General features: G+C 35.0%; 3 protein-coding genes across 3 annotated transcripts; all 3 read left to right on the top strand.

Moving 5' to 3' along the window:
* Positions 1-1592: 1592 nt before the first annotated feature.
* Positions 1593-16701, top strand: LOC124533181 (elongation of very long chain fatty acids protein AAEL008004-like). Its single transcript, XM_047108352.1, has 6 exons — positions 1593-1674; positions 2471-2661; positions 5444-5584; positions 7757-7862; positions 16062-16195; positions 16482-16701. Exons 1-6 carry the CDS (start codon positions 1614-1616, stop codon positions 16644-16646), a joined length of 798 nt encoding a protein of 265 aa, XP_046964308.1. The 5' UTR covers positions 1593-1613; the 3' UTR covers positions 16647-16701.
* On the top strand, positions 11936-14768 carry LOC124533180. Its single transcript, XM_047108350.1, has one exon. The coding sequence runs from the start codon at positions 11972-11974 to the stop codon at positions 14171-14173; it is 2202 nt and encodes a 733-aa protein (XP_046964306.1). The 5' UTR covers positions 11936-11971; the 3' UTR covers positions 14174-14768.
* Positions 16702-19177: 2476 nt separating the features above from the next.
* On the top strand, positions 19178-23835 carry LOC124532855 (splicing factor ESS-2 homolog). Its single transcript, XM_047107964.1, has 8 exons — positions 19178-19476; positions 19587-19740; positions 19867-20007; positions 20276-20469; positions 20990-21160; positions 21443-21636; positions 22502-22624; positions 23473-23835. The coding sequence occupies exons 1-8, from the start codon at positions 19318-19320 to the stop codon at positions 23795-23797; spliced, it is 1461 nt and encodes a 486-aa protein (XP_046963920.1). The 5' UTR covers positions 19178-19317; the 3' UTR covers positions 23798-23835.
* The last annotated feature ends 622 nt before the right edge of the window (positions 23836-24457 follow it).

Here is a 24457-nt window from a genome sequence, read left to right as displayed (position 1 = left end):
ACCACACTGGCATATACACTCTAGAGTCATAAAATATTTTGACCCTCTCATGCTCAATGAAAACACTGTGAAAATATTACAGTTTAAAAAAAAAATAATTACGATACACGTGTGTTATTTTTATTGTAAAAACAAAGAAGCAATTAGAAAGGAAATAAAATTTGATTTAAGAAACCAAATAAATTAAAGGAAACCAATAAAAAAAGTAGGAGAATTGGAGTAGAGACATGATTCGTTACTAAATTAAATATATTATTCTTATTTCTGTACCGTTTACCGAGCTTTACATGGGTCGATTTTACCCCCAGGACGCGCAATTACATATATTATATATATTAGAGAAAAAAATAATGTGTATTCCCAGTTAATTTCACATGTTACCTTCAAACTGTGTTCTGTGAATCCAATTAATTTGTAATACTTCCCTCGATATCGTGCTAGCGTTACACAAGTGATTTCTATAACGCCGTCCACGCTGCGGTCAGCAGGCGCGTATTTGCCAATGTGAATGCTAAGTACATCCTCAGACAATAACACAACGAAAACAAAACACGAATGTATATATTTCTTTAAATTATTAAAAAAAAGTTTAGTTTAGTATTTGCACATTTAGTTGATGTCATAAATCGATCGATTGAGATTCGAATACGATGAAAAAACTAGCCAATTTATTTAATAGATTTCCGACACTATGACGTAACAATATCGATTAAATTCATACCAATTAACGATATACACTATGTACTATATCTTAATTGTATTAAGTAAATAACATCTGAATTACATTTTCAAGATTCTATTCATCAAAGACAAAGTCAAAAATCTTAATTCAATGTAGAAGTGGTTACACTTGCTTATTTATAATCAGCTTGACGGAGACTATGAACAGGGTATCGAAGCAGTTGATCAGGGTTAGGAATAGTGTATGGCCCTAAATGGACTCTTATAGAGTAAGCTCCTGTAACTACAGGCACAAGGGACACAACATCTTGGTTCTCAAAGTTAAAGCTAATTAGCGGTGTAAATAATAAAAAAATACGGTGCTGATGTCTATGGCGAGTAGTAATCACTTACAATCAAGTGAGCCATTTGCTCGTCTACCATAAAAAAATAATTGAGAAATTAAGAAAGTTGTTCTAACGTTTATTCTCCGTTAAGCCACTACCTCGGGAATTACTCTTGTCAAGTGAAGACAAACATATTTAAACGTGAAGGGTTGAAATAAATAAAATGCGAATTTAACTACTAATTAAATCCGCAATTTTTAAGATTACAAATAGATCAATTTTATTTATCCAAATCTAAGGCACATTACTTTTTCAATGATTTAAGATGCGAACGAATGAATATTAAATTAATTAACCGAGGTAATTTTATGCATCTACTAATTAATAAGTAGATTTAAGATAAAATTGAAGACAATATGAAGTTTAGAGAATGTATCAGAACAAATATAAGTTCACTTTTAATTTTATTATCTAGTGCTAGTGGATAAATCTGGACTATTGTAGACTTATTTATATTTCTGAATCTGTTTATAAACTTCATGAACACATACATATACTTTTGAACAGATTAAATATAGTTTAGACTTTTTCAGATAAACAACCAACATGGGGACGATACTGGACAACGTGACACATTACTACCGCTACATAAACGATGAGCTGGCAGGTAAGAATGCTTTCAAGATCATTGCATAACAATAGAGTCAGGTCAAAGATTACCTACTCCAGTTTTAATGTATTCAAGACATTTGTGAACACGTTTTAATACAAAGAAAGATATCGTTGAGAATATTTTATTCATATTTTAAAATTTCATAGATAACTTATTATTATATTATATATAATTAAATAAATATATTACGTTAGTGCGTGAGAACTGCCTCGCTGGTTTTTAAGACCTTTGGATTTGAAGGTTGATCATCATAAATAAAAAGTTTGGTTAGCATCTTGATTTTGGCAATTCTGACAAGTTGAATAAAACGATAAAAACAGCAAATGATTTCTCAGATAGTTATCTCATAAACAATACTTATGAGAAAGGAAGGAAATATTTGTAAAAGGCCGTCTGTACCTAATTCTCCGTGAGACTCACTAAGGGTTTCGTAGCCATAGAAAGTAAAATTCTAGTTACAAATTTGATAAAATATTGAACGCCCACTGGTTACCTGTTACGGTATCACCTGTCATCAACAAATGATAATTTAGGTTAAAAACAAAATTGACTATTATCAAAATCAAAGTGTGATAGTAAACTTGTTAAATTGAGATTAGAAGATTCAAAACAATTGGTTAACTTGATGGTAAACGTCCACCACTGCCGTTTACACATGGACAGGATAAGAAATGGCATAAGCCATTAATTCTTTGAATTTTTAAGCTTTGTTGATTACACGACACAACAAAACGTTCTCTTAGTTTAATTACCAATTATTTTTTGTTAATATTTGATGATGTTGTTCCAGATACACGAACGAACAGCTTCTGGTTGGTATCGACGCCGATACCGATATGTATAATAATGTTTCTGTACCACCGATTCGTCCACTCCTGGGGCCCGCAGTTCATGGCGAATCGTCCGGCGTACAAGTTAAAGAACACAATTATAGTGTACAACTTAGTCCAGATCTTCTTATCAGCACTCATGACCGTTAAGGTAAATACAACAACAAAAACAACAGCCTGTAAATTCCCACTGCTGTGCTAAAGGCCTCCTCTCCCTTTGAGGAGAAGGTTTGGAACATATTCCTCCATGCTGTTCCAATGCGGGTTGGTGGAATACACATGTGGCAGAATTTCTATGAAATTTGTCACATGCAGGTTTCCTCACGATGTTTTCCTTCACCGCTGAGCACGAGATGAATTATAAAGATTAAGCACATGAATCAGCGGTGCTTGCCTGGAATTGAACCCGCAATCATCGGTTAAGATGGACGCGTTCTAACCACTGGGCCATCTCAGCTCTTTCAGTTAAGGTAAATGCTGGACATAAATTATTAATAGTGTCTTAATAGTTGTTAAGTCATGTAAAATTCGCAGAATCGATTCTAATCATTTAAGATTTTGTAGGTTGTACACATGATATCTAGAAGTAGAAATGCCTTTGAGTTAACTGACGGGTTTATTAGTAATAACTTAAAAACAGATATTTCTTGTAAATCAAAGTCAACAAGACTACCTTACAATATGAATACCAAACACATCAGTAGAGATCAAATATCACACGGCGGATTTCCGCACATTTCGTAGTAACCTTAAGTGGTATGTTGCTCGCAAATGTCACCATGCAGAATGCCATAAATTTCGTACAATTTTAAATGGGGTGATGGATCTCTGTTGTATAGTTCGGAAGGAAGGAGGCTTAGGCTCATTTACACTAATCATATTAATGAAATCAATGGATTTTCTCAGTAACCCGCTTGTTTTAAGTCATATGGATGAAGTTTTGTTATTAATATCAGTTACGCTGGTGATATGGAACTTATTGTCTGGGTTTGTTGTCTTAAATAAACTCTTGGTAAATTTTATAAACCATGCCAAAGCATAGGACTAGTGAACACTGTTAAAAAGCTGGTGTTTTAGACGTTAGTGTTGAATGTTCAACAACAATGTAGCAAGTGTAACTACAGGCACAAGGGGCATAATATCTTAGTTCCCAAGGTTGGTGTCACATTGACGATGTAAAGAATAGTTAATATTTCTTACAGCGTCATTGTCTATGAGTGATGGTGACCGCTTACCATCAGGGGGCTCACATGCTCGCCGGCCAACCTATACCATAAAAAAAACAAACCCTGAGGTAAAATAATAATTTACGCCTAATTCAAGGGTTGCGATTTAAACGGATGTTGATGACATAGAAAGGGACAAAAGACCTCTGTCTGTCTGCCGAATGGCACGTTCGTTAAGGATTACAAACATTACATTCTTCCGCGATTTCTGCATGACTTTTTAATCAAGTTTTGTTATTTAATACACAAAAATAATCAATACATTAAAATCCTATGTACATATTATTATTAATTATCCATTTAAATGGATGATGACAATTGAAAATGAGAGAAGATCTTTGTCTGTCCGCAGAATAGCACGTTCGTTAAGGATTACAAAGATCACAGTATGCCATGATTTTTGTATGACTTTTTAATCAAGTAGTTTGTTATTTAATACACAAAAATACATTAAAGTCCTGCATATTGTATTATAAGCCTGGATATAACTTTAATTTATCATCAATTTAATATTTTCGATATGTCTGAACATGAGCGATCGATCAAAGATCACCAAGATTCTTAATCAATGATTAAATTAATTAAAACGCCATTTTAATTATTCATTACATTAAAATATATCATTCAGAAAACTATTGGAATGTTTATCTGATTGTGACTTAGACTTTGATACAAGCATATTAAAACAACCTATTTATACCCATTGTTTATGTATAGGGCAATGAAATTTTAAATGAATGATATTACTACTTTCCTCGCACTTGAGGGGCGAGGTCCAGTGGCGGATTTACAAATTTACCGCTAGTAGGCTATTCAATTTTTGCCGCTCCCACTTTGTTTTGCAACATTTACGATTTGTGTTCTATCGTCCTCATTACATCAGTTTTTTCACGTTATTAGTATGATTATAAACTAGGTGATATTTCTGTCAGTTACTAGATTATTTTTCCAACCCGCTATGTAGTGACGAGTATACATATTACGGACGTAATGTGTATACATATAGATATAGGTTTTATTTTTTATTTCTGTAAGATGATAAAAAATTTGGGCTAATTTTACCGCCCCTCTAAATCTGCCGCCCTAGACTCCAGCCTACTTAGCCTATTGGTAAATCCGCCACTGGGGAGGTCAGATATATTAAAAGGCTTATCTGATAAGCAGGAACGACTAAATAGGCATACATCATCATTCATCCTTTTATGTTGAATGATTCGCAGTGATTCAGGATGTTTGTGTCTTATTTACATGGAATTGTAAACACGTACATCGACGTACCTACTGCTTAAAATACTTATCATATATCATATGTTTTTATTTTTGACCTTGAACTATTTATAATTACAGATTGTAAATACCTAGTCTTCTTCTTCGGCTTCTGTTCAAGCAACGAATTGAAATAAATATTTAATTTAATTTCGAATCAGAAATTTAATTATGTATTAATAACCATTGATCATTAATACATTAATATAAAATAAAATCAAATATATTTTTTCCAAAAAATAATTTTAATTTTTTTTAAATTAAACCTATGTTTAAGACATGAGAATTAAGTAATTACAAAGTTAAAAGTTTAACTAGTTTTTCTGATGTATCTCCACTCAATCGCTTAGATACTATAATATACCTAATGATTAGGTAATATACGTGTTAGAGTTGTAACTGAAATATAATTGAAATATTTTTTTATACTTCTGTCGACAGTGCATGAGCTGGCTGTATCTCCCAGGATACTACAGTATTTGGTGCCAGAAAATAAACTACGAAGACACTGAAGTCGAGAGGATGGTCATCAATTATGTGTGGCTGTACTACGTCATTAAGATCATCGATTTACTTGATACGGTGAGCATTACGCGAGGGTTATATATTACAGTTGTACTCTTTACTATTTGAATTCATAATAAATAGTTCGACGACCTTTGGTGGTCAGGTACACATCAACAATGCAGGCGCCCCTTCATTTTTAAAGCTTAAGAAAAACATCAGATTATTTAAATCTGACACATATATATCCACGAAATCAGTCAGTCACCGCGTCGTGTGACCACGTCTTAATTAAAAACTAAAAAAGCGAGTCAGCGCCCTCGTAAAAAAAAAAACATAACCTGCGTTGGACCAGAACGAAGGAATAGGCTGTCAGCCTTCTTAAATTACTGGACGTTACGTTTTGATGTCGTTTTACTCAGGATTTATTTCCCTTCATTATTTATTTTTCAATATCATCATGATACCGCTCTTCATAAACAATTGTTTTAATTCGACACAAATAAACACTCGCTCGGAAATGAACGGTTACTATGAAATATTCAATACCGGATGTGGGTTCGAGGTTCAATTCCTAGCTCATTAAAGCCATTGTAAAATAATATATTCAATTGTAATAAATCAGGCTGCTCTAAATATTTATTTGTTTTACTATTATATATTTGTGACAACACTGCCTATTTACATAATGTATGAACATAATTTCACGTTTGGAATGTACACTTAATTATTTATACTTTAAATTAAAAAAATACATTGTCATTCTTACGCATAATACATTTTTTAGGTAATATAATAGTTATAAATTATTTAACAGAGATTAATTAAACATAAGTAATTTTGATATCTTAAAAGTATTGTTTGCATAAAAAGTGTCACGAGGTTAATGTACTTGACACTAAATGATTAGTGGGAAGTTGATACAGCTGTTAGTGTTCCATTTCTAGGCCTCCTGTCCTCTTAAGGTTGAGGGTAGGTTAAGATAGACTTACGGTATTATGAGGGTACTTTATAGATGAAATGGCCAAGTGGTTGGAACGCGAGCATGATTGCGGGTTCAAACCAAGCACCACTATATATGTGTGCTTAATTTGTGCTTATAATTCATCTCGAACTCGGCCGTGAAGGAAAACATCGTGAGGAAACCTGCATGTGTCTAATTTCATCGAAATTCTGTCACATGTGCATTCCACCAATATGTTCCAAGTCCTCTCCTTAATGGAAGAGGAGGCCTTATCCCAGCAGTGGGAAATTTACAGGCTGTTACTTTACTTTTATTATGAGGGAGCAATCCCCTGACGCCCGCTGAAGAGACGTCTGGTTTTTTAATGAGTACTCCGGTGTACTAGAGCTCACTAGGCGTAATGGGCTCCTACGAGTCCCACATACAGTCTCCCTCATCCCACTGCCGCGGGAACATCATATGCGGGAAATGAGTAACGCGTTTTTCCACTGTGATAAGAAAAAGAGTCTTAACGCTGCCGGGATGAATATGTTTAATTAATATTACTTGAATTTCATTTAATCTATTTAATTTAAAAAATAAATTTAACAATAATGCTCTATATCTATTCCTGTGTTTATAAATTGAATGGGTATAGATTTCCCTCTTCAGTTTTGCTTAATTTGGTTGATATCATTGCTGTTCCACGCAAAACTTATACTAGCGAAATACGAATTTATTGTCTTGTGCTGTAGCACGTTCTATTGTCGGGATAGTACAAATTTGATTACATATAAACTTTATCAATGAAATAATAAATTCATCTCAACCAACCTCCACTCATCATACATATGAATAAACTCTACGCATGTGTGTATCATGTGTAAGCGAAAATATGATCAAATTCAAATTTAATTCATGCATGAATAATAACAATTAAAGTTTAATGACACCTTGTTAAAAAAAATAATACGTCAATACATAATTAATTATCATTATCATTACACAGCAAAAAACAAAATCACTTACCGTTGTCTGTCCATGTTTAGGGTTAGATCTTTAAAATTACGCAACGGATTTTGATGCGGTATTGTTAATAGATAGATCGATTCGAGAGGTCGGTTTTTGTATATAATACATGGACAATCTAGTAAAGAAACACTGATAAAATTAGAAGTTACTTTTTTCCTTTTCGTTATGTCGTAAATAAACAAATTCTGTAGTATATTTAGTATATATCACCCTGCACCCTTGCCAAGCCGGGGCGGATCGCTAGTAAATCAATATATTTTTTTGTATATTTGCAGGTATTTTTCGTGCTACGAAAGAAGTTTAATCAAGTAACATTCCTCCACGTCTATCATCACCTGGGCATGTGTCTGCTGGGATTCATCGGAACAAAGTTTGTGCCGGGTGAGTCTGGGAAACGTAACTTGAATTTTACCTACAAACTTTCTTAGGGATTTATATAGTGGTTCGATGTAATGAGCCATCTGATAGCAAGTGTTCATCACCACCATCTATAGATTATAGCAATGTAAGAATTATTACCCGTCCCTTACATCAGCACTGCACCACCAACCTTATGTTCTATGTTAGGTCCTCAATAGTGCTTGTAGTTTCTACACGCCTTCCCTTGAAACCGAAACACAATAATGCTTAGTGTATTATACTTGCGGTAGAATATGGGATGAGTGGGTGGTACCTGCCCAGACGGGCTTGCACAAAGCATACCGCTAGGTAAAGTTCGCCAAAAACGCAGTAGCAATAAATTATTCGATTATTCTTCAATCATTGGTAACCCTGTCAATATATATATAGGCAATTGTAATTCACATTTATTCTGTAATCGCACTAGGTTTCTCTGAAAACCTTTCTGAGTGTTAACCTCGAGGCTTGCTTCTTTAGCAGCATGGGCCAGGTCATATAATTGAGCGAAAGGTTACAGGTTCAGTGATTGCGGTCATGGGCGGTTAAAGACAGTTCAAAAACGGCGCCAGACGTCCTCATAAGTAATGAGGACCGATAAAATAAAAATTACTTCCATTATGTAGGTAAAAACAAATGTTGTTCCAAGTTACATAAGGTCAAAAAAATTCATTGCTGTAAATGCCTGTAGTGGTGTATCACACCGCACTGGTCCGTGTACTTTTATTACATAAGTGTTTTTGTGAATATGTCGGTGTTTCAAATAAATAAATAAATAAATACTGAATAAGCGGCAATAGCTAAACGCTTAAATCAAGCCTAGCTCTTTAACTGGAGGAAAAAAGATGGCACAAAGTTCTTATGGACGCAATTTTTAAACGTTGATGTTTGGATTCAACCTGGTTATGTTAAAAAATATATCTCCAATCTAGGTATGCCTTTTAGGGCGTTTCAGACCTCGACCTATATGAAAAGCTACCGCTGTATAACAGAATAGCAGTAATTAGTAAGTCAAAGTTCAGTCAAAGACATTTCATAAATCGACCTCATACTTCATACGTTCTTGAACTTAAATAATTATGACAAATACCTTACATAAAGTTTACCTGATTTTACACATTAAAAGTAATTAATGAACGGATTATAATTTTGCGACCATTACCAAACGTTTTTTTTAATACTTTATGTTGTGGTAGGGCTTTGTGCAAGCCCATCTGGGTAGGTATCAAACAATCTTCTATTCTATCGTCATAAAAGTAATGAATAGTATTGTTGTGTTCCGCCTTAAAGGGTGAGTGAGCCAGTGAACTACAGACAAAAGGAGCATATCACCTTATTTCCACAGGTTTGCGAGGCATTTTTTGACATTAGGAATGATTAATATTTCTCATTGTCTATGAGCAATGATGTCAACCTACCTGAATATATTATATCACAAAATCTGATGTTACAAATCGATTCGTATTATATATTTAATTGACTTTGAATTCACCCCTTTAAATAATTCAAACCCCTATGAATTTTGTATTTAAGAAAATCAACTTTATATGTAGGTATGTTACTTAAAAGCACGATAAAGTCTTTATTTCTCTGTCCTCTAAATCCAGGATTACTATTTTCTACTTTCGTTTTGGAGTTGTAATACTTAAAGGTCAACATTTATTTGGTTTTGTTTTTATATTATTGGGTCGAGAAGAACAAGTCCGATGATTCAGGAGTTAAGGTCAGTAAGTGTGACCTTTTGACCTGATCTCGTAATATGATTGGTAGCGATAGCCTCAGCCTTAATATGATTCTACCAGTGTTGGATGACATTGCACCAGTGATCACTCACATTATAAATTATTCACTTTCATGCAATGTCTTCCCAACACTCTGGAAAAGGGCTATCGTTATACCTCTTCCCAAAACCAGCAATCCTACCTCTATGTCCCAATATCGTCCTATATCTATCCTCCCTATCCTCTCTAAGGTCATTGAGTCCATTGTACACGAACAACTTTATTCCTTTCTTACAACTTACAACCTGTTATGTCCTTTCCAATCCGGTTTTCGTCCATCCCACAGCACTGTTGGTGCCTTGCTGAAGATAACGGAGGATGTGCGGTGGGCTATGGATAACACCAAGCTCACTGCAATTGCTCTATTGGATTTTAGCAGCGCCTTCAACTCCGTTGATTTTGACATACTTCTTGGTACTCTTCGAGCAGTCAACGTCTCTCCTCTTGTTATTAACTGGTTTCATTCATACCTTTTCGGACGCCAGCAATGTGTAAAAACCGACGATTCCTCGTCAGATTGGTTAGAGCTCACGGCTGGTGTCCCTCAAGGCGGCGTACTTTCACCATTACTGTTTTCTATTTTTATTAATAACATTTCCCGATTTATTACTTCTCCCTTCCATCTGTATGCAGATGATCTACAGCTTTATCGACATTTTAGTTTGGATGAGCTACCCAGGGCTATTGATTTATTGAATATGGACCTGTCTGCTATTCAGTCGTGGGCTAGATCTTTTGGCCTTCTTGTGAATCCCAAAAAATCACAAGCCATAATTGTTGGCAGTAGCAGGCTTAGAAGCAAGCTAGACTGGGGGCTAGTCCCCAAACTACTTTATGACGGGATTCCAATTTCTTACTGCGATTCAGTTAGGAACTTGGGTCTTGTTATTGACTGCAATATGTCCTGGGTGGCCCAAGTCAATGATGTTAGCAAGCGGATACACTACACTTACCACTCTCTTAAACGTCTCCAATACTTTCTCCCTTTCAGTACAAAAATTATGCTAGCGCAATCTCTTCTTCTACCAATCCTCGACTACGCTGATGTCTGCTTTTTGGATGTGACTGAGGAGCTACTTAATAAATTAGAGCGTCTTCAAAACCTGGCTATTCGGTTCATTTACGGCTTACGTAAATATGACCATATATCTGCATTTCGTACTCAACTTAAATGGCTCCCTATCCGCCTTCGCCGTGATATGCACATCCTTTCAGTCCTCTTTAATATTCTTAATGATCCAAATTCTCCTGCTTACCTTCGCTCCCGTTTCAACCTTCTTCCTCCTCCAACACGTTCTAGACGTTCTTGTATTACTTCAGAGTTAGAAGTGCCTAGATGTAATACAAAGTTTCTGCTTAACTCCTTCACGGTACGTGCAGCAAATCTCTGGAACAGTCTCCCAAAATCCATCCAAAAGAGTCCAAATATCAACCTCTTTAAAAAAAGAGTAAAAGAGCACTTTCTCTCACAACTTTCATAAATTTGACAAATTTACCATTATCTTTTTTTATTTATTTATTTATTTATTTTTGTACGGTAGATATATTTATAATAAGGTACTTGCGGGTAACAAGGGCCACCGTCTAACAAGGGCCACGTGTCGAAAATTATCCTAAAAAACCGTTTTATCCATTTCTAGACACGCACACATGTAAACGACCAATAGAAAAGCTAGCCTGCGTATCGCATGACAATGCGCCACGCGCCATCTTGACAGTAGGTCTGCGACTATCGAGTGTGTTCGTGCGTGTTGTATTATTATAAAATTCTTTCGTTAGAAATTATATAAAATATGCATTAAATGTTTGTTTTTAGTTAGGTTTGGAATTTGTATGTAAAATTTAGAAGATATAGCTTCTGTTGAAGGTAAGGCTTAAATGTTTTTTTTACTATTATGTGTTTTTATCTGTTTTGCTAAAAAATAAGCCAAAGAGTCTAATTAGAGCCACATTCTAGGCGGCTTACGAGGGCCGGCCCTTATTAAACTTATTGAATTAATTTTCATATCTTTTTATACTTGTAAATTATTATGTGTTATTTGTATTACCTTATATCAAAGTCCTAATTTCTATCATTAAAAAAGTAATATTTGGAAGATTGACCCTGGGGGATAGTAATAAATTGGTATTATTAGGCTTTTTCTGATATTTTTTATTTTTCAGAAGTTTAATTAACTTATATCATCTGCTGCATTTTTCCTTGAATGCGATAGGAGTGGCCATGGCTTTTTCATTTTTTTTTTGCTTTGTGTCGTGAGGCTAGACTATTGGCATGAGCTTTATGTATGTCGTTTATTTTTGTAGGTTTCAATAATGGAACATTCCATTAAAAGAAATCGGGGTCTATGGACACTTCAACAGCTGGAGGCAGCTATGGCTGCTGTCAAAGACGGAGTCATGTCTCAACGTGCTGCTGCTAAACATTACTCTATACCCAGAAGAACATTGGTAAACCATCTGAAATCAGGCAAAGTGGAGAAACAGATAGGACGTCGCACAATTATGACGAAACAGCAAGAAAATGATCTAGCTTCAAGGATTAAGCGACTAGCATCCATAGGATTTCCTTTAACGCCTAAATTGTTACGCCACCAAGCCTTTGTTTTTTGCGAATCAAATAATATTCCGAATAATTTCAATAAATCTACGAAGCGAGCTGGCAAAGATTGGCTCAAACTATTTTTAAAAAGACATACTGAGATATCAAAGCGCAAAGTTCAAATATTAAATCCCGGAAGAGCACAAAAACTTAACAAAGCAATTGTCATGCAACACTTTCAAGAGTACAAAAAAATTTACGAACAGCTAGATATTGCTAATAATCCACAGCGCCTTTACAATATGGACGAAAAAGGCTGCAGACTGACAATCCACAATCAACCTTTGGTTTTAGCTCAAAAAGGGTCAAAAAGAGTGCACATGGTGGCACAAGAACATGCCGAAAACGTTACGATAGCCGCTTGTGTAAATGCATTGGGTAACGCAATTCCCCCAATGATACTATTTAAGGGGAAAAGGATGAAGCCCGAGTACAACGACAATTTGCCTTCAGGATCGTTGGTAAAAATGGCACCAAAAGGAAGCATGACTACGTCACTATTTGTTGACTTCATCCATCACCTGGGTAAGTTTAAATCGGATGGTCAATGTTTGCTCATTTTCGATGGTGCTTCGTGCCATTTAGATTACAGCATTGTTGATGCGGCAGACAAGGAAAATATTATACTGTATTGTTTGCCTTCAAACACTACTCATGAACTTCAGCCTCTAGATAAAAGCGTGAACAAATCGTTTGAGCATCATTGGGACGAAGAGGTTTTAACATTTACGTATCAACATCCTGAAAAAAAAATTACAAAAGCCCGTTTCAATTCAATATTCAGCAGGGTTTGGTCGAAGTGCATGACGCATGATATCATAGTAAACGGCTTTAAATCTACTGGTTTGTATCCGTTCTATCCAGAGGCGATACCATCAGAAGCCTATGCTCCTTCTGTTCTTACTGAGAGGCATTGTCAACAGGAAAATGTTATCCCCCGATGCGATTCACCAATTCCAGGTCCATCAGGTATTAATAAAAGTCACACAAAACTAAGACCTCAGCCTGATAGTTCTGATTCAGATGCCACTTTATGTGAGAATCAAAGTCCTAGCTCTCCATCCTTACTGCAACCGGATTTGTCTCAGCCACATATAGAAATTATCGGAGTCAAGAAAAGATTAGTGTCCTACAGTACAACTGATTCTGACTCACCTGATCCAGGGAATCACAATACTAATACTGAAATAAGAAGACCAGTTATTTATAGCTCTGATACAGACTCTTCTAGTGTTGAATTGACGAAAATGCTCAATGAACCCGGCACGAAGTCTTTCTTCGGCATATACTCGAGTTCAACAGACAATGAAAATGAAAATTCTGCAACTAAGCAAGATCGCACTCCCATCAAGCAGATAACTGCTAGGCATGTAAAAGCTACGAAGAGCTTAAGACCTGTCACAAGTGACGAAAATTCTGAAGATGATGTACCACTAAGAAAGTTACAAGAGAGAAAGAAATCATTTCAAGAGCTCATACCAACACCAAACTTTGCCATTGTCAAACAAAACCCAAAACGTAAAGCAATTAATTACAAAGCTCAGATTGTTACTAAAAATTTATTTGAAGAAAGGCAAACTCATAAAGAGAAGAATAAGAAAAGAGAAAGAAATATAAGTGATACTGATATAGAGAAGCAACGGAAATCAAATCTGAAGGAGGGTCACCGGCGAAAAGTAAACATTAAGGATCGTTCTAGAAGGTGCGAAAAAGGAAAAAAAGTGAAAGAATCAAAGAAGAAAAGCAAATTAAGTAGAGATGAAATTGATACTAATGATAGATGGTACTGTTATGCATGTAATACAGAAAGATTAGAAGATATGCGACAGTGTCCATTATGCCAAAAGTGGTTTCATGAAGCATGCGTGGGACTTACTAAAGAAGATACGGATTTTGCTTGTCCAATGTGCAATTAGAAGACTGAGAAACTTAACTTGATCTCAAATAAGACTTGACAACCTTAGATTTTTCAATTTAGTTATTTTTTATTATATATTATCGTAAAAATAAGCCTTGTTAGGCGTACATTACTATTTTTACGAATTGTGATATTCAATTTAGTTCCTTTAGACTCAAATCAGTAAGTAATATCGTTATTATTATAAAGTACAAATTACGTGAGTCCAATAAGGGCCACTTATGTTTGATAAACATATTTCTTTTTCTAATTTATAGTGTCGATATATATAGAGATGTAAGAGGTGTTCGTAATTATTATAATTCTTTTCAATTTAATGTTTAAAACACATTTTCGAAGTGAAAATTTGTTACTTAGGTTTAATAAGGTCCATGTGTTGTTTTTATTTGTTATGAAAGTGAATTTAAATATGTTTTTCTTTCTTAAAAGTCAAAAATTGTTTTTGTAATTTGTAATTATAGTTTATTTTTTGTTATTTGGTTATTCTGGATATTTAGAAAATGGCCCTTAATAAACTACATAAGTATAAATAGGGCCACTGAAAGCTTTTTTAAAAACGACTTTGTACTTGATATTATGTTAACGTAACCGTGTTGACTGTACTTTTTCAAATAATAAAGAAATGAATAATAATTTGATAAATAGCGTTTTATTTTCTATTCATTATTATTCTTAATATCTTGGTTTTAAATAAGGTGGCCCTTGTTACCCGCAAGTACCTTATTTGTGTATTTAGATGTAGTATAAGTATAATAATTTAATATATATGTATTTATTCTATTATATATATTTATGTAAGCGTAATATATATTATATTAATATTGTTTCTTTTATATAATGTTACTAAGAGTATCTAATGTTGCACTATTTATACCTGCTATATAACACTATCTCTTACAGCTGTGGGTTGGCTGGAAGAAATTTCTTTTAGAAATAAGCCCGCCATTGTAAACAAAAATTTCATGTTTAAAACTTCTATGTAAAATTTCTCAGTGCAATAAAGAGTATTATATATGATCGTGCCCATGACACTTTGTTTTTAGAGGTTTACTTTAAAATTATAGGTCAATAACGATTTTTGGAACAGCTCTTTAAATACTAACTATATCCTCAACGGCCATGTTGACAATATTACGTTTTTGTTTTGAAGATTTTTTGAAACAATCAGGTTATTTGAAGTCTAAGGCCGGAATATTTATACCTATGTATACCTCAATCCAAATCACTAAGTTTGTTTTTTATTGAAACACGTCTGTACTCCTTTACTTTACGATTAGGCCAAGTTGTAAAACTTGAAGTCGAGTTGAATGATAAATATGAGTTCAAATCCTCTTTACAGTTCATAATATAATGCAGGATGTCTTAGTGTTTGTAAGATAAGTAATGTATGAATGTTAGCAGTGAAAACAATAGAACTTAGATTGACATTGAACTAGCTATGCCCGAGATTTCGAACGCGTTTGAATTTAACAATACACTTATTGTTTTTGCCTAAGATACTCCTTATATCAGCTTTCTGTCAGTGATTCCAGAGATTAGCTGGGACAAATAAACAGACTAAAAAATTGAAAAAAAAAACGCCATTTTAGTATATTTGCCGGGTACCTATACAAAATATATATAAAAAACGGTTATTTCAGTATGGAAAATAGACGCTCACAATTTATTACAATTATAGATATACATAGACCCTCGCAATTTTCAAACAATTAATAAAACTTGCTTGTATTTCAATTGGATCGATAAGCATAAATGTAGAGCATCGCTGGCAATTTGTTCTTTTTTATGATACAGGTGGCAAAGGGGCAGATGGCTCATCATTGTCCTGAAAGCATCCTTACTACAGTTATGATTGGATTATCAATAATAATGGTATTTATTTTCAGGTGGTCACGGCATAATGTTGGGTTTCATTAACTCGATCGTTCATTCCGTGATGTATACCTACTACTTGATATCAATTGTCAAGCGGGAATGGGTCAGGATATGGTGGAAGAAATATATAACTCAGCTGCAAATCGTAAGTTTTTGTATTTATTAAAATTATCACTATTATAAAACAAACGCCCGAGGGAATGGTAATTAGTGATAACAATCTAATTTAAGTATTTCTAGTAACTTTTGCGTTCCAATTGACTCTTATTTAAAAAGAAAAATAAAACAACTGACAAATCTGTATCGGGTAAAATTTGTAATAATTAAATAAATCTAATCTTAAAACTCACATAATAAACCACCTTCATTATTAATAGGGTAATATTTTGTATGTACATAGCTTAAAACTTAGCTAAACTTTTTTTTTACAGCTGCAATTTCTGCTGCTGATTCTTCACTTTGGCCACGTCATCTTCGAACCCTCTTGCGCGTACCCCAAGTGGGTGTCGTTTGTATTTTTACCCCACAATATATTCATACTGATTTTGTTCACGGACTTTTACATCAAAGAGTACATTTATAAAAAGAAAAAATAAGTGCATGTATTAATAAGTAATCCTATTTAGTTTGTAATTCAATAAATCAATTATTTATTAAATGCTGTTATTATTACATTATTCATATACCTCATTAATTAAATAATAAATTAATTTAATAACGCAACTTAACCCACATTTTAAATTATAATTCGAGTACTTTCGTATTTTGTATCATGTAATGCAAATAAATAAAAAAAAATAGTCGCATTCTAAAGAACCTTAAAAAGTTCATACTCATACAATTTTTTTAAAATAAAAGTTAGGTCTTTGACCTTCTGATTTATGCAGGAATATAATTAATGTATATGAGTCGAAATGGCCCAGTGGTTAGAACGCGTGCAGCTTAACCGAGGATTGCGGGTTCAAACCCAGGCAAGCACCGCTGTTTATGTGCTTAATTTGTCTTTATAATTCATCTCGTGCTCAGCGGTGAAGGAAAACATCGTGAGGAAAACTGCATGTGACAAGTTTCATAGAAATTCTGCCACATGTGTATTCCACCAACCCGCATTGGAACAGCGTGGTGGAATATGTTCCAAGCCTTCTCATCAAAGGGAGAGGAGGCCTTTAGTCCAGCAGTGGGAATTTACAGGCTGTTGCTGTTGTTGTATAATTAATGTAAAGCTAACACTGTTTTGAAATTTAGATCTTACAAAAAAGAACTGAAAACGAAATGTGATAACGCATTTATAAAACTGGTAGGTATGTAGATTTATTATTATATTATCTTATCGCCGCCGTGCAGCCGTCAGCCTATTCTTCTAACACAATCGACCAAACCGCAGCTGAATTCCAGTTGCGGTTCGGTCGGTGATGGATCGCAACATAACCGTCTACTGATACAAATAACTAACTACTCGTCCCAACTTCACGTCACGTCTGTGATGATTTTCTCCGGTTTTGTTTTTCATCCATACTCCGCTCCTGTTAAGCGACATGTGCTTATTTATATTATTTAAAATCTACATAGATTACGTCCAGAGTCGGATTTAAAGGTGTGGAGGCCCCGGGGCCACAAAGCAGTGAGGGCCCTAGACAAACAGAAGCGTGAACACCCTAATAATTATATTATTATGAATTAATTAGTTTTTTTTTATTTCAGTCAGTAAGCTATGAATTGTTTCGTATTTGTATCAGTAACTTTTAAAATATTAAATAGTAACATTATTATAATTTGACTATATCTCAGTATTTGTTAACTTGCTGAAAACTGTGGCCCCCTCTCATGTGGAGGCCTCAGGGCAGTTGCCCCGGTTGCCCTCCCCTAAATACGGCCCTGATTACGTCGTTAATTCGTCATGATAATGTCAATGAAATATTTTTTTACAAATCTGAACTTAATCATCCGATTCCTGGGATTAATGCATTCGATCAAACAATAAAATAAACTCAGGTTTATTATGTTAGTATTTATTAGAATTAACAATTATTATCATTCAACCTTTGACTTTCTAACAATAAAATTCAAAGAGTTGATGTTACAGGAAAAACTCCTAGTCTCAGTGGGTGTCTTCCAAATACCTATTCTTGGACCATTTCTATTTTTCATATACATAAATGACTTACTCTTTTTTGTTGCGAATAAACATGAAATAAGTAGTATTATTTGCTGAAGATGCCTCCTTATTTTTTTAAATTAATGGTAATCAAGTACGGTACAACTATGGAAACAATGCTCTCTCATTTACTTAAATGATTTAGCTAATCTTAGACTAGATAATAATATAATAAAAATTCAAATATTAAGTACTGTATGTAGTAAAACTGATGTAGGTACTTAGCAATGTAAGGAGTTTTTTTAGTAAGGAATATTCGTAGTTGGATCGCTAACGTAATAATCATTATATGATAATATTGGTCCCCAGAACGGTATAAATTAATAAACTAGAGAACCTTTAAACTGACATATAATTCTGAAAATAAATATTTTTATTTTTTTTGGGTTTTTATTTGAACCGAGTGCACTTATTTCGCGGTGTTGAAGACAAGATTGAACTGATACATAACACATGTAACGGTCAAGATTATTATATTTTAAAGTACTTTAAATACTATTTACATAACACCTGCCATTCTCTTTGATCAAAAGAGTGATAACAACATTTATTTTTCAGCTTCTCCCTTAATATTTTATTGACATAAAAAATTTTTGACAATTCACTGTTCTGTCCTGCTTTTTGTTATAATACAATAAAATTAATAAGACCAACATATCTTTTTGCTAAATATTATCGTTGTATTTAAAATGATCGCGGTATTAGATTTATAACTTGTACTTACCGGTAAATCCTGGAAAATAGATTTACTGTTATTTTGACAATCGTCTTAATTTTGGTGTCAAAATCTATAGCAACCGTGCAAAGATTTCTTTAAAAATAAGTATTAATTAATAAAATAATACACTTAATGCACGAAGTAGATTAATTCAATCGTATGAAGCGATCGTATATCGAACTGACAAATTGTCTATTACTATACAGCCTAGGAAGCTGTAGTTTATAGTCTGTATAAAATGACCACATTCAAACATGTCGTTCTTTACATATGTCAATGTCATAATGTGTAGTAGAATACAGTACATGTATTTTGGATTTTTTTAAAGTTATTATTACTACCTATTATTGTTGTAATATTATGTATAAGATACATTAAATAGAATATAATCAATATGACACAGGAAAATAGGACACCAAGACCGGGGGAAGCGGCGTTGCAAAATATGCAATTGCTTAAGAAAGAGAGTTCCGTTTTCAAAGTTCCCAAAGTGCCCCCCAAGAAGAAAACAACTAAACAATCTAAAATTTTGGACGAAGAAGTTTACGTCGAGGTAAAATAATTCGAAATATTTGTATTTACTTATTGTAGTAAGAGCAAAGACTCTCGTAGAATTCGTATTGTTTTATTATTTGTTATTGTGCAATGTGTGCTTTGTTTCAGGGCATAGCGAGGATAATTCAAAGAGATTTTTTTCCTGATTTAGAGAAATTAAAAGCACAGAATGATTATTTAGAGGCAACAGAAAATAAAGACTATGCGAGGCTCAGAGAAATAGCGCGGAAATACAGTGGAAGCAGACCTCCTACAGAACCATGTAAGCAGAAATGGAATTCTAACAAAATACAAAATGTTACATTCAAAACAATAATTTACATTTATAACTAATGTATTAAATCAAAAAATTTGGTTATATATATATATATTTTTTACTTATTTTTAGATAACACCCCGGCAACATTTGACACACCGACTGTTGGCAGGCCCTATTCACCGTCCAATACAGAATCACCAGCAGTTTCAACAAAGTCCACGGACAGTGAAACAGAAAAACCGAAGGACTCATTAGATAAATATTCTTTGGGTAAGACTACAACATTACACAACAAATATAGTTTGTTAGTAGTCAAACAACAAAAAGTTTTTATCTGTTATCAAAAATTTAATAATAATGTAAATTTTGATATTGATATTATGAATTGGGGTTAATTTATCTTCCTTTGAGGAAGACTCAGTAAGACAGTCAAGAACAAGCAAATGATTGAATGCTAAATGTAATCCATGGAATGCTTCCCTTATACCATTTGTATAATATTTCAGGAATTGACAAATCCATATTATTCTTCCTTTAGATTCATTCCTTGCAATGCACACGAGCGAAGACAATGCCAGCTACGATCGAGTGATTGCACTTGAAGATAAGAAACGGGCGTCAAAGTTCGCATCTCAGATGGAAGCAGAAGTGACGTCAGCGGCTCTTGCAGACGCAGCGCTCGCCCTGCCTTCTATAGAGCAGCAAGCGGACCAGACCGAGCGACCACAAGAGGTATATTATAGTGTGCTCATATAACAAGAACATCTAACTATGTATACATATTTATAAATGATACATATACCTTAAATATACAATTGTGTTCAATATGTATTGTGAATGAAATGTAGTAAAGTAAAGTAAAGTAAAGTAAAGTAAAGTAACAGCCTGTAAATTTCTCACTGCTGGGATAAGGCCTCTTCTGCCATTAAGGAGAGGGTTTGGAACATATTCCACCATGCTGTTCCAATGCGGGTTGGTGGAATGCACATGTGGCAGAATTTCGATGAAATTAGACACATGCAGGTTTCCTCACGATGTTTTCCTTCACTGCCGAGCACGAGATGAATTATAAACACAAATTAAGCACATATATATAGTGGTGCTTGCCTGGGTTTGAACCCGCAATCATCGGTTAAGATGCACGCGTTCTAACCACTGGGCCATCTCAGCTCAATGATATAGAAAAATGAAATGTTGTCCGGGTGGATGCTCCATGTACGGCCTACTCTACAACATAGATTGATGCTTGCAGCTGGACACGTGGCGGTACCGCGCCAAGAACTTCATCATGTACGTGCCGGACGGGCGCGCGGCGGGCGGCGCGCGGCGGGCGGCGCTGCGGGCCCGCAACACGCGCCTGCAGCGCCCGCCCTTCGACCCCGCGCGCGACCAGGAGGTCATCTCCGCGCTCGCCAGGACACAGGTGAGCCCGCCACTCCTCGATCCCACGAGGTGGAGACCCACCTCAGTTCCATATTGCATATGATTAGAAATCAAGATAATAAAATAAATTGTATTAATTTTTATTTTATTTTATTTTTATTTTTATTATAATTGGAAAACATACAGTATACACCACATACATTATAAAGCAATTAATTCGTTCACACACCAATCAAGTTTCCACTTAAAACTAATTCATGCATTAAACAAGCAAATTTCAATATTTACTAAAATAAAAGACACAAATTGTTTTCATCATCAGGACGCCGCTGTCAAGGGGAAGATCGGAGTGGACGGCGTCAGCATAGTGTCGGAGAAGCCCCCGGCCGAGTACTCGTTCGTGGCGACGCCCTCGCCCCGGCCCGGCGACGGCCCCGACCGCTCCCCTCTGATGACGTGGGGCGAGATCGAGGGGACCCCGTTCCGACTGGACGGCGGCGACACGCCTCTCCCAGCGTGAGTGAACCTGATTTACTAAAAAATTTAGTACCGCTATTGAAGTCAATATGCTATTTTACAATGCGAAAAATAAATTGTAGATTATTGTAATCAGTGTATATTATGAGTTTAAAATTTTTTACTTACTAACGAAACTTGAAAATAATACTTAATTCATTCAAAAATCAATAAATAAAAATGCATTTTTTTCAAACGTTTGTCACGTGACACAAAACGCTCCCGATTGGCCGGGCTTATGATTAAGTCACTTTCTTGTAAACCTTGCTCTTCTACTATATGTACCACAGATTAAAATATAGAAAAGTGACGTCACCGTCCCCATTGCAGCGCCATATCGTCCAAGTAGCGTTTTCGCGCGCTATTTAAATGTGATATTTGTAATATGATATTTTTCGGCAAATATGTTAGAAATAAAGAAATTAACTTTTACTGGGTTCCTTAACCTCTACTAAATAATATAAAATGGATTTTAAAAATCAGTCAAATAGCCTATTATAATATCTCAGTCGTAGCGTTTACTTGGTGGTAGGGCTTTGTGCAAGCCCGTCTGGGTAGGTACCACCCACTCATCAGTTATTCTACCGCCAAATAACAGTACTCAGTATTGTTGTGTTCCGGTCTGAAGGGTGAGTGAGTCAGTGTAACTACAGGCACAAGGGACATAACATCTTAGTTCCCAAGGTTGGTGGCATATTGACGATGTAAGGAATAGTTAATAATTCTTACAGCGTTAATGTCTATGGGCGATGGTGACCACTTACCATCAGGTGGCCCATATGCTCGTCTGTCAATCTATACCATAAAAAAAAAAGCGTCAATATAAGAGCATGTCGTGTACTAATGCGTGTCGTGCTATCTGCAGCGTGGGCGCGGGCGCGGCGTACCGCATGCTGGAGTGCGGCGCGCGCGAGCGTCTCGCGCTGCAGCTCAGCGAGCGCGGCGCGCGCGCCCGCCGCGCCCCCACGCCGCGCGCCTCGCCGCGCAGGTACGCACACACACACACACACATACACAATATGGAAAAGAATAAATTAGTACAACCAAAATTAAGAAATTATTATGGAGAGAGATTGTCAGCATACATTGTAAAAGTAAAGTAAAGTAGCAGCCTGTAAATTTCCCACTGCTGAGATAAGGCCTCCTCTTCCATTAAGGAGAGGGTTTGGAACGTATTTCACCACGCTGTTCCAATGCGGGTTGGTGGAATGCACATGTGGCAGAATTTCGATGAAATTAGACACATGCAGGTTTCCTCACGATGTTTTCCTTCACCGCCGAGCATGAGATGAATTATAAACACAATTAAGCACATATATATAGTGGTGCTTGCCTGGATTTGAACCCGCAATCATCGGTTAAGATGCACGCGTTCTAACCACTGGGCCATCTCAGCTCTCACTGGGCCATCTCAGCTCTGTAGCATACATTGTACCTAAAGTATTTAATAAATTTGATATGTTAAGGAAAAATGATAAAATAAGTAAACAAATGTTAAAAATAAAACTTAGGGACTTGTTACTCAATGACGAAAACCTGTCGTCACTGTGAAAAAAGACTGCAGTGAAATTTATAATATTAAAAATAATTTATAGTGTTAATTTACTTTTATGTTTTTAAGAAGAAGATGTTATGTTTTATTATTATTTTTTTTAATTTTATTGTGAACCATTATTTTTGTATTTTAAACGAAATGAGCGCGTCTCACCGTCAAGCCTAATAGCTTGGTGAGAACAAACAAAATTGTTAACATAATTGTAAAAATTAAAATTTAAAAAAAAAAAATTCAATAAATAAATTCCAATTATTTCAGTTGTGAACAACAGTCTCTTATAGTTTCAGAACGAACACTGAGAGACTGGCGAGCATGTCGCCGGCGGCCAGGAAGTTGGCCGCAAAACACTTGCTCTCCCCTCGTCTGAAGCTGACCCCCAACGACGTGGGGATTCTCTCGCACGCGACCCCCAAGCGGACTCGAACCCCCCGGACGCCTCTCGTGACGACGCCAAGTGCGAGTTCCTCCAGGAGCGCCTCGGCCGCTCCGTCGACGTCCGGGGGCGACGGCGCCGGCGCCCCGACGGATAAAAATATCACAGATAATCTGTTACAGATCAATGTGGCGAAGAGGACGAGGTTAAAAGCTCAGGACTTCTTTAAATAAATCTAGCTTACAGGAATTATATTAAGTGTGCATTACAAGTGACTTTTATTTCACCGATTCGCCGTCAATGATTATATGATAAAACGATTATTTTTAAATCTAAGATACTAGACATGGGCTTAACAGATAATATCATTCATAATTATACTGGAAATAAATTTTCTTAATGACTATTTACTAAGTACCTACAGTGTCTGTAATATAATGCTATTTTATGGATATAAATTTTATTTTGTATTTTCAATTTCACAATATTCTGTATAGTGTCATTGCCGGTTCCATATGTAATTTTTTTAATATTTTTAACAAGTTATTAACAAGTTTAATATCAATCAGCACCCCATCAGTTTTTGTTATATTATACACATTTTTTTTTCTATTATCTTCAACACTTGCCTTGTAAAAAATTCCAATTGTATGGTTCAGTCTAATTGTAAATATCAGTATTTTTTTACAAATAAGTCAAATAAATAATGAAAGTTAGTATTCTTGTCTATGGGATTACATTTAAGTATATTAGAGGGTATGTCAGGTTTGAGTAGGATACCATATTAATTTACATTATGAAATGTTTATGTTTAGTATATAAAATAATAATGAAAATAGAAGTCACTCAAAATGAAAACGATTATGTTTTTGTTTAAAATCTTTTATTTACAT

The sequence above is a fragment of the Vanessa cardui genome, chromosome 10, assembly GCF_905220365.1.
Source record: "Vanessa cardui chromosome 10, ilVanCard2.1, whole genome shotgun sequence".
Taxonomy (NCBI): domain Eukaryota; kingdom Metazoa; phylum Arthropoda; class Insecta; order Lepidoptera; family Nymphalidae; genus Vanessa; species Vanessa cardui.
Note: the sequence above shows the minus strand (reverse complement) of the source record. Positions and strands in the feature narration are given on the sequence as shown.